Raw genomic sequence first — 10,000 nt, forward strand, 5'->3', positions numbered from 1 at the left:
GGAGAGAAGGGGGTAGAAGAGAGGGGTGAGAGAGAGAGGAGAGGAGGGAGAGAGAAAGAGGGGGAGGGAGAGAAGAGAGGGGGAGAGGGGAGGCGGCATCTTACGCAAGTACATGGAGGGTCATGGCTGTGTTGGTTTTTTGCCTCAGTCCCGGAGTGGAAGATCGACAGCGGATTCTCTCCCCGTGGTCGCTGGGGGAGACGGCGATGGAGAGTCTACCCTGGGTAGACCAGCCGCCAAGCTCTCCCCTCGTCACCCTGACAGAGAACGCAGGCACCCTGGGGGGAGAGAGAGAGAGGGGGAGATATATCTATCTATATATATATAAAACTCAAATCCGTCCGCCGTCCGTCCGCCTGCAGTACGGATCCCTTCCTGCCTTTCGATTCGTTGACGGCTGCTCCTTCCTATCAGCTTCCAACACACTTCGAAACAAAGTTGCAACGCAGGAACACTCTGAGCTTTTCACTGCTGCAGCAGGCAGGGGAGGTGCAATGGAGGGAGGCAGGGGAGGGCTGGAAACTTACATTTGGGAACGGGCTCAGTTCCATTGGAGGAGACGGGTGCATGGTGGAATATTGGGTTGGGGGAATCACACCATTGGGGGAGCAGACCCAACGGGTCTGCACTTGGTCTAGTATATATATAAAACTCAAATCCGTCCGTTCGCCTGCAGTACGGACCCCTTCCTGCCTTTCGATTCGTGCCCAATACTCGCAGATGTCCAATCGGAATGGCCGATGCTCGCAGATGTCCAATCGGAATGGATTCATTTGCATGTCCGCCTGCCGTCCGGCTGCATTTCTTCCTTTGATTCATTGCCACGCCCAATCCAGACGCTCAATCTCCGAGATATTTTCCATTCCGGTAGAGATTTCGCTTTTCTTTCTAAGTATCCGCTCCTCATTTCATTTCGTCGTGTTGAAGTACACGTTTTTAATCAAATCCTTCTCCCCCCCCCCCCCCCACACCCAAGTATTTCAAAAATAAACAGGCTTCTCCATTTACATGTCAGCTTCCAACACACTTCGAAACAAAGTTGCAAGACAGGAACACTCTGAACCTTTCACTGCTGCAGCAGGCAGGGGAGATGGCATCGGATTTTTTTTTAATCCACTGCTGAGGGAGGCAGGGCAGTGCAGGAATATTACTTTTGGGAACGGCTTCAGTTCCATTGGAGGAGACCGGTGCATGGTGGAATATTGGGTTGGGGGATCACACCATTGGGGGCGCAGACCCAACGGGTCTGCACTTGGTCTAGTTATTATATAAAACTCTGTGGCTGCCGACCGTCCGTCCGTCCGGCTGCCTTTTGATTCGTTGACGGCTGCTCCTTCCTATCAGCTTCCAACACACTTCAAAACAAAGTTGCAACACAGGAACACTCTGAGCTTTTCACCTCAATGGGATATCACAGCAAGTGCTTCAACAGGAGGGGGAGGGCCAATTGGTGTTGCAATTGGAACTGCTGCAGCAGGCAGGGCAGGTGCAATTGGAGTTTGTTTTCAATCCACTGCGGAGGGAGGCAGGGGAGTGCTGGAATCTTACATTTGGGAACGGGTTCAGTTCCGTTGGAGGAGAGGGGTGCATGGTGGAATATTGGGTTGGGGGAGCAGAACCCAACGGGTCCTGCACTTGGTCTAGTATATATATGGAGAGGGGGGGAGGAGAGCGAGGGGGGGAGAGAGGGAGAGCGAGAGGGGTAAGGAGAGGGAGAGGAGAGAGAGAGAGGGAAGGGAGGAGAGAGGGGGAGGGAGAGGGGGAGGGAGGAGGGAGGAGAATGGGGGAAGAGGGGTGATGAGAGAGAGGAGAGGGGGGGAGAGGGTTTACATTTTAAGTTTAAATTGAAGTTGGCCAATTATTCACATACAAGGAATTTGCCTCGATGCTCCACCCGCAAACGACAACATGATATACAGTGATTGTTTGTAGATAGGAGGAGGGGGGGGGAAGAGAAGAGGGTTGGGGGGAGAGAGAAGGAGAGAGAGATTCAGACTTAGACTCACACAGGGAGAGGGGGGGGAGAGGAAGAGATATTCAGACAGGGATACACAGGAGGAGAGAGTGGATGGGAGAGATAGATAGAGAGAGAGGGGGGAGAGAGATTCAAACTTAGACTCAGAGAGAGGGGGAGAGAGGGAGAGAGATTCAGACAGACACGGAGAGAGAGGGGAAGAGATATTCAGATATGGACACAGGAGGGAGAGATAGAGAGAGAGGGGGAGGGAGAGAGAGAGATTCAAACTTAGACTCACAGAGAGAGGGGGGAGAGAGAGAGAGGAAGGAGAGATTCAGACTTCAGACACAGGGACACAGGGAGAGAGAGGGGAGAGAGAGATATTCAGATATGGACACAGGTGAGAGAGAGGCGGAGGAGAGGGGGGGAGAGAGATTCAAACTTAGACTCACAGAGAGAGGGGTCGAGAGAGAGAGAAGGAGAGATTCAGACTTAGACTCACACAGGGAGAAAGAGGGAAGAGAGATATTTAGACATGGATACACAGGAGGAGAGAGGGGGTGAGAGGGAGGGGTCGAGAGAGAGAAGGAGAGATTCAGACTTAGACTCACACAGGGAGAGAGGGGAAGAGAGATATTCAGACATGGATACACAGGAGGAGAGGGGGTGAGAGGGAGAGGGGGAGAGAGAGAAGGAGAGATTCAGACAGACTCACACAGGGAGAGAGGGAAAGAGATATTCAGACATGGATACACAGGAGGAGAGGGGGTGAGAGGGAGAGGGGGAGAGAGAGAAGGGAGAGATTCAGACAGACTCACACAGGGAGAGAGGGGAAAGAGATATTCAGACATGGATACACAGGAGGAGAGGGGGAGAGAGGTGGCGAGTGAGAGAAGGAGAGATTCGGACTAACACACGGAGAGAGAGGGAAAGATATTCAGACATGGATACACAGGAGGAGAGGGGGCGAGAGAGAGAAGGAGAGAGATAGAGAGGGGGGGAGACAGTGGGAGAGATTCAAACTTAGACTCACAGAGGGAGAGGGAGTTTGCGGATTCTCAGACACTCACACTGTTCCTCTCCAGATCCAAGAGATGTCGGAAGCAGGATTACTGGAGCTGGCCGTACACAGGAGAGAGACCGTCTCTCCCGCCCGCAACGACCCGTTCAATGCCTCGATTTCCAGCCCGATCGGGGCGACTGGATCAGGAGAGAAGAGGATCCGTGTTTCAAATGCTGCCCGACCTGCTGAGTTACTCCACCACTCTGTACCTGTCCACGTTCCCCACAGACATGCTGCCTGTCCGACCCGCTGAGTTACTCCAGCACTTTGTGTGTGTGTGTCTCCCTCTCTCTCTCTCTCCCCTCTCTCTCTCCCCGCCTTCTCTCTCCCCCTCTCTCTACCCCGCCTTCTCTCTCCCCCTCTCTCTCTCTCTCTTCCTCTCTCCCCCCTCTCTCTCTACCCCTCTCTCCCCCCCCATCTCTCTCTCCCCAATCTCTCTCACCCTTCTCTTTACCCTCCTGTCTCTCTTCCGCCCTCTCTCCATCTCTCTCTCCCCTCTCTCTTTCTCCCTCCCCTCTCTCTCCTCCCGCTCTTCCTTCTCTCTCCCCCTCTCTCCAATCTCTCTCTCTTCTCTTCCCCTCTCTTCCCCTCTCTCTCTCTCCCCCCCCCTCTCTCCCCTCTCTCTTGATCTCTCTAATTCTCTCTCTCTCTCTCTCTCCCTCTCTCTCTCTCTCCTTCTCTCTCTCCTCTCCCCACCCTTCTCTCTCTCCCCTCTCTCCTCTCTCTCCTCTCCTCCCGCCTTCTCTCTCCTCTCCTCCCCTCTCTCCCCACCTCCTCTCTCTCTCCCCCCTCTCTCCACCCCTCCCTCACTCCCTCTCTATCCCACCCTCCCTTCTCTTTAGACCCTCTCACACTCCCCCTCTTATTAGAGGGGGGGGTTCTTATAGAAACATATAAAATTATAAAAGGACTGGACAAGGTAGATGCAGGAAAAATGTTCCCAATGTTGGGCGAGTCCAGAACCAGGGGCTCTTAGAATAAAGGGGAGGTCATTTAAGACTGAGGTGAGGAGAAACTTTTCCACCCAGAGAGTTGTGTGAATCTGTGGCCATTTGGGACTGAGATGAGGAGAACTTTTCCACCCAGAGAGTCGTGTGAATCTGTGGCCATTTAGGATATTGAGTTGGGGGCTATGTGTGAGGTGGAACATTTGGGACTGAGATGAGGAGAAACTTTTCCACCCAGAGAGTTGTGTGAATCTGTGGCCATTTAGGATATTGAGTTGGGGGCTATGTGTGAGGTGGAACATTTGGGACTGAGATGAGGAGAGACTTTTCCACCCAGAGAGTTGTGTGAATCTGTGGCCATTTGGGACTGAGATGAGGAGAGACTTTTCCACCCAGAGAGTTGTGTGAATCTGTGGCCATTTGGGACTGAGATGAGGAGAAACTTTTCCACCCAGAGAGTTGTGTGAATCTGTGGAATTCCCTGCCACAGAGGGCACAGTGGAGGCCAAGTCACTGGATGGATTTAAGAGAGAGTTAGATAGAGCTCTAGGGGCGAGTGGAGTCAAGGGATATGGGGAGAAGGCAGGCACGGGTTATTGATTGGGGACGATCAGCCATGATCACATTGAATGGCGAATGGTGCTGGCTCGAATGGCCTCTACTCCTGCACCTATTGTCTATGTTTCTATGTTAACTTGTTTAAATCTTTGGTACACACACACACATCTACACACACACACACACACACATACACACACACACACACACACACACACACATACACACACACACACACACACACACATATACACACATATACACACACACACATATACATACACACACACACACACAAACACATATACACACACACACACATATACACACATATACACACACACACCCACACACATATACACACACACACACATATAACACACGCACACATATACACACATATGTTTCTAAGTTTCCCCCTCCCCCCCCCACACCCAGCCCCAATCATGACCACACTCACAGTGTATAGTGAGGCGAGTGTGAGCAGTGAGCGTGTCGACACTGGCGGGGTGGCTTGCGTGGCAGGCGTAAGAGGCTTGGTTGTCGCTCGGATCCGTCACGACCGCCAGCTCCGACACCGCGATCTTCCCCAGCGTCTTGTACACGCCCTGGCTCAGCGAGACATTGTCCTGTGGACCGCCGCAGAGGGAGAGATGTGCAAGAACAAGGGGCGCCAACTGTAACGGCATTAGCCGGCACTTCCCGGACATTGTCCTACAAATTCGGTCGGCAACTGTGACGGTATTAGCTGGGACTTCCCGGACATTGTCCTACAAATTCGGTCGGCAACTGTAACGGCATTAGCCGGCACTTACTGGACATTGGCCTCCAAATTCGGTCGGCAACTCTAACGGCATTAGCCGGCACTTCCCGGACATTGTCCTACAAATTCGGTCGGCAACTCTTATAACGGCATTAGCCGGCACTTACATAGAAACAGAAATTAGGTGCAGGAGTAGAGGCCATTCGGCCCTTCGAGCCTGCACCATTCGCCATTCAATATGATCATGGCTGATCATCCAACTCAGTATCCCGTACCTGCCTTCTCTCCATACCCCCTGATCCCCTTTAGCCACAAGGGCCACATCTAACTCCCTCTTAAATATAGACAATGAACTGTGTGGCCTCAACTACCCTCTGTGGCAGAGAGTTCCACAGATTCACCACTCTCTGTGTGGAAAAAAGTTCTTCTCATCTCGGTTTTAAAGGATTTCCCCCTTATCCTTAAGCTGTGACCCCTTGTCCTGGAATTCCCCAACATCGGGAACAATCTTCCTGCATCTAGCCTGTCCAACCCCTTAAGAATTTTGTAAGTTTCTATAAGATCCCCTCTCAATCTCCTAAATTCTAGAGAGTATAAACCAAGTCTATCCAGTCTTTCTTCATAAGACAGTCCTGACATCCCAGGACTCAGTCTGGTGACCGCGCACTCCATCTAAGGCAATCTGGCAATCCTTCTCCGGACATCGTCCTCCAAATTCGGTCTGCAACGCTAACACGGTATTGGCCTCACTTCCCGAGACATTGGCCTCCATTCGGCGTCGGCAACTGTAACGGTGTTTGGCAACTGTAACGGCATTAGACTGGGATTTGTCCTGGATTGAGTTGTGGGTGGTGACAGGAGAATGTTGTTTTGTGCATTACCTTCTGGATTTGAGAACTGCAGAGCCGGAAGTTTGTCCAAACTTTGGTTTATCCCGTATTACAGAGAGAGAGAGTGTAGTCTGCGAGTGTGAGAGAGAGGTGTGTGTGGTGTGTGTGTGAGAGAGATCTGTGCATTACACATTCTGCGTGCCCATTCTTAACGGCATAGAGTGGATATCCTCCTGCTTTGATATTCCCTAACTGTAGACGAGGGATATTGAGCGGTCCTGGACTTCCCGAGACATGTGCCTCAGCCTCCCGAGAAAGAGATGTTGCTTACTGTTCTGTCGTTATCTTTGCCAACTGTAACTGCATTAGCCAGGATTCCCTTCCATGGAGGCCTCCAAGATTTGCTTTGTCCCGTAGAGAGAGTGAGAGTGTGTGTGTGTGGAGAGAGAGATCTGTGGCATTTCATTCTGTCCATGGACTCTGGCAGGAAGATTGTTCCCGATGTTGGGGAAGTCCAGGACAAGGGGTCACAGCTTAAGGATAAGGGGGAAAATCCTTTAAAAACCGAGATGAGAAGAACTTTTTTCACACAGAGAGTGGTGAATCTCTGGAACTCTCTGCCACAGAGGGTAGTTGAGGCCACACAGTTCATTGGCTATATTTAAGAGGGAGTTAGATGTGGCCCTTGTGGCTAAGGGGATCAGGGGGTATGGAGAGAAGGCAGGTACGGGATACTGAGTTGGATGATCAGCCATGATCATATTGAACGGCGGTGCAGGCTCGAAGGGCCGAATGGCCTACTCCACCTAATTTCTATGTTGAATGTGAGGCAGCAACTCTATCACTATGTTGCCAACTGTAACGGCATTAGCCGGGACTTCCCGGATATTGGCCTCCAAATTTGCTTTGTCCCGTATTACAGAGAGAGAGAGAGGCCGAGCGTGTGTGTGTGTGAGAGAGAGAGAGTGTGTGAGAAAGTGTGTGTGTGCATTACAGCCCATTCTGTCGTGGACTAGTGTTGCCAATTGTAACGGCATTAGCCGGGACTTCCCGGACTTTGGCCTCCAAATTTGGTTTGTCCCGTATTACAGAGAGAGAGGGAGGGTGAGCGTGTGTTTGTGTGAGAGAGAGAGGGGGAGAGAGAGAGAAGGGGGTCTCACCTTACTCCAGTGTAGCTCGGCGAGCGGACTCCCACCGCTACAGAAGCAGGTCAGGATGATGAGGGCTTCGACCGGGAACGAGAGACTCTTCAATGGACCTTGGATCCAAATCCTATCTGGTGGGTCTGTCCAAGAGTGGAGGAAGAGAGGAACGGTTAGGCCTCCTCTCCTCGCTCTCCCCTCTCCTCCTCCCCCTCCTCTCCTCCCCTCTCCTCTCCTCCCTCTCTCCCGCTCCCTATCCTCTCTTCTGTCCTCTCCTGTCCCCCTTCCCTCTCCTCTCCTCTCCTCCCCTTTCCCTGTCCCCTCCTCCTCTCTCCCCGCACTTTCTCCCCCCCTATCTAACTCTCTCTTGAAAGCATCCGGAGAACCGGCCTCCACCGCCTCTGAGGCAGAGAATTCTTCTGGAAGGAGAAAGACTGGATAGACTTGGTTTATACTCTCTAGAATTTAGAAGATTGAGAGGGGATCTTATAGAAAAACTTACAAAATTCTTAAGGGGTTGGACAGGCTAGATGCAGGAAGATTGTTCCCGATGTTGGGGAAGTCCAGAACAAGGGTCACAGCTTAAGGATAAGGGGGAAATCCTTTAAAAACCGAGATGAGAAGAAAACCTTTTCACACCATGAGTGGTGAATCTGTGGAATCTCTCTGCCACAGAGGGTAGTTGAGGCCAGTTCATTGGCTATATTTAGAGGGAGTTAGATGTGGCTCTTGTGGCTTAAGGGATCAGGGGGTATGGAGAGAAGGCAGGTATGGGATCCTGAGTTGGATGATCAGCCATGATCAGATTGAATGGCGGTGCAGGCTCGAAGGGCCGAGTGGCCTCTACTCCTGCACCTATTGTCCTATGATTCTAATTCCACAGACTCACAACTCTCTGGGTCGAAAAGTGTTTCATTGTCTCCGTTCTAAATGGCCGACCACTTATTCTTAAACTGTGCGTGTGTGTGTGTGTGTGGTTCCTCCCCCAACATCGGGAACATGTTTCCAGCCTCTAGCGTGTCCAAACCCTTAATAATCTCATATATGTTTCAATGAGATGCCCTCTCATCCTTCTAAACTCCACAGTGTGTGTGTGTGCCCATTGTGTGGCCCCTGGTTCTGGACTCCCCCAACATCGGGAACATGTTTCCTGCCTCTAGCGTGTCCAAACCCTTAATAATCTCATATATGTTTCAATGAGATGCCCTCTCATCCTTCTAAACTCCACAGTGTGTGTGTGTGGCCCCTGGTTCTGGACTCCCCCAACATCGGGAACATGTTTCCTGCCTCTAGCGTGTCCAAACCCTTAATAATCTCATATATGTCTCAATGAGATGCCCTCTCATCCTTCTAAACTCCACAGAGTGTACAAGCCCAGCCGCTCCATTCTCTCAGCATATGACAGTCCCGCCATCCCGGGAATTAACCTGGTGAACCTACGCTGGGCTCCCTCAATAGCAAGAATGTCCTTCCTCAAATTAGGGGACCAAAACTGTACACAATACTCCAGGTGTGGTCTCACCAGGGCCCTGTACAACTGCAGAAGGACCTCTTTGCTCCTAGACTCAACTCCTCTTGTATAGAAACCCAACAGGCCATAGGTGCAGGAGTAGAGGCCAGGTTGGCCTTCGAGCCTGTACCATGCAGCCTTCAATTTGATCATGGCTGATCATCCAAACTCAGGATCCCCCTACCCTGCCTTTCTCTCCATACCCCCCTGATCCCTTTACCCCACAAGGGCCACATCTAACTCCCTCTTAAATATAGCCAATGAACTGGCCTCGACTACCTCTGTGGCCAGAGAGAGAGTCCCAGAGATGCCACCAAAGTGGTGAAACCTCACTTCTTCTCATCTCGCATTAAAAGGATTTCCCCCTTATCCTTAAGCTGTGACCCCTTGTCCTGGACTTCCATAACATCGGGAACAATCTTCCTGCATCTAGCCTGTCCACCCCTCAAGAATTTTGTAAGTTTCTATAAGATCCTCCCCTCAATCTTCTAAATTCTAGCGAGTACAAGCCGAGTCTATCCAGTCTTTCTTCATATGAAAGTCCTGACATCCCAGGAATCAGTCTGGTGAACCTTCTCTGTACTCCGTCTATGGCAAGAATGTCCTTCCTCAGATTAGACCAAAACTGTACACAATACTCCAGGTGTGGTCTCACCAGGGCCCTGTACAACTGCAGAAGGACCTCTTTGCTCCTAGACTCTTGTTATGAAGGCCATCATGCCATGCTTAAACTGAAGAAGGGCTGAATGGCCTACTCCTGTGCCTATTGTCCATTCGGCCCATCGATCCTTGCTGTACATCTGAGTCAGGCTCCTGTTCTATCTCGGAGATGATGGTCGCGACAACTAGCCTGGACAATCTTCGGAGATTTTCCCACTCACACTGAACGATGATGGTGTCCTCGGCTGTCAGGGTGGAGAACGAGGCTTCATTGACCCCCCCGCACACAAGGCCGGCCTTGTCCATCGATCGGTCAGCGATGAAACTCACATTAGATACAGTGGACATTCCTCCATGCACATCCTGTAGGTGGAGAGGGGAGGAGAGGAGGAGGAGGGGAGAAAGGAGAAGGGGGGGAGAGGGGAGGAGAGGAGATGAGGGGGGAGAGGAGAGGAGAGGAAGGGAGGGGAGGAGAGAAGGAGAGGAGAGGGAGAGGGGAGGAGAGGAGAGGAGAGGAGAGGAGAAGAGGGGAGGGAGAGGGAGGGGAGGAGAGGAGAGGGGAGGAGAGGA

The 10,000-nt window shown here is 51.6% G+C and overlaps 1 protein-coding gene across 1 annotated transcript in view; it reads right to left on the reverse strand.

Moving 5' to 3' along the window:
• Window positions 1-9,792, reverse strand: part of nphs1 (NPHS1 adhesion molecule, nephrin) — a 23,693-nt gene extending 13,901 nt beyond the window's left edge. The window contains exons 1-5 of the mRNA XM_055665348.1: window positions 9,652-9,792; window positions 7,279-7,403; window positions 4,986-5,154; window positions 3,028-3,157; window positions 113-278 (exon numbers count right to left, since the gene is read on the reverse strand). Of these exons, the coding sequence (XP_055521323.1) occupies window positions 113-278; window positions 3,028-3,157; window positions 4,986-5,154; window positions 7,279-7,403; window positions 9,652-9,778 (717 nt within the window). The 5' untranslated portion in view covers window positions 9,779-9,792. The remainder of the gene's footprint in view (window positions 1-112; window positions 279-3,027; window positions 3,158-4,985; window positions 5,155-7,278; window positions 7,404-9,651) is intronic.
• Between the last annotated feature and the right edge of the window lie 208 nt (window positions 9,793-10,000).

The sequence above is a fragment of the Leucoraja erinacea genome, unplaced genomic scaffold, assembly GCF_028641065.1.
Source record: "Leucoraja erinacea ecotype New England unplaced genomic scaffold, Leri_hhj_1 Leri_1186S, whole genome shotgun sequence".
NCBI lineage: Eukaryota > Metazoa > Chordata > Chondrichthyes > Rajiformes > Rajidae > Leucoraja > Leucoraja erinaceus.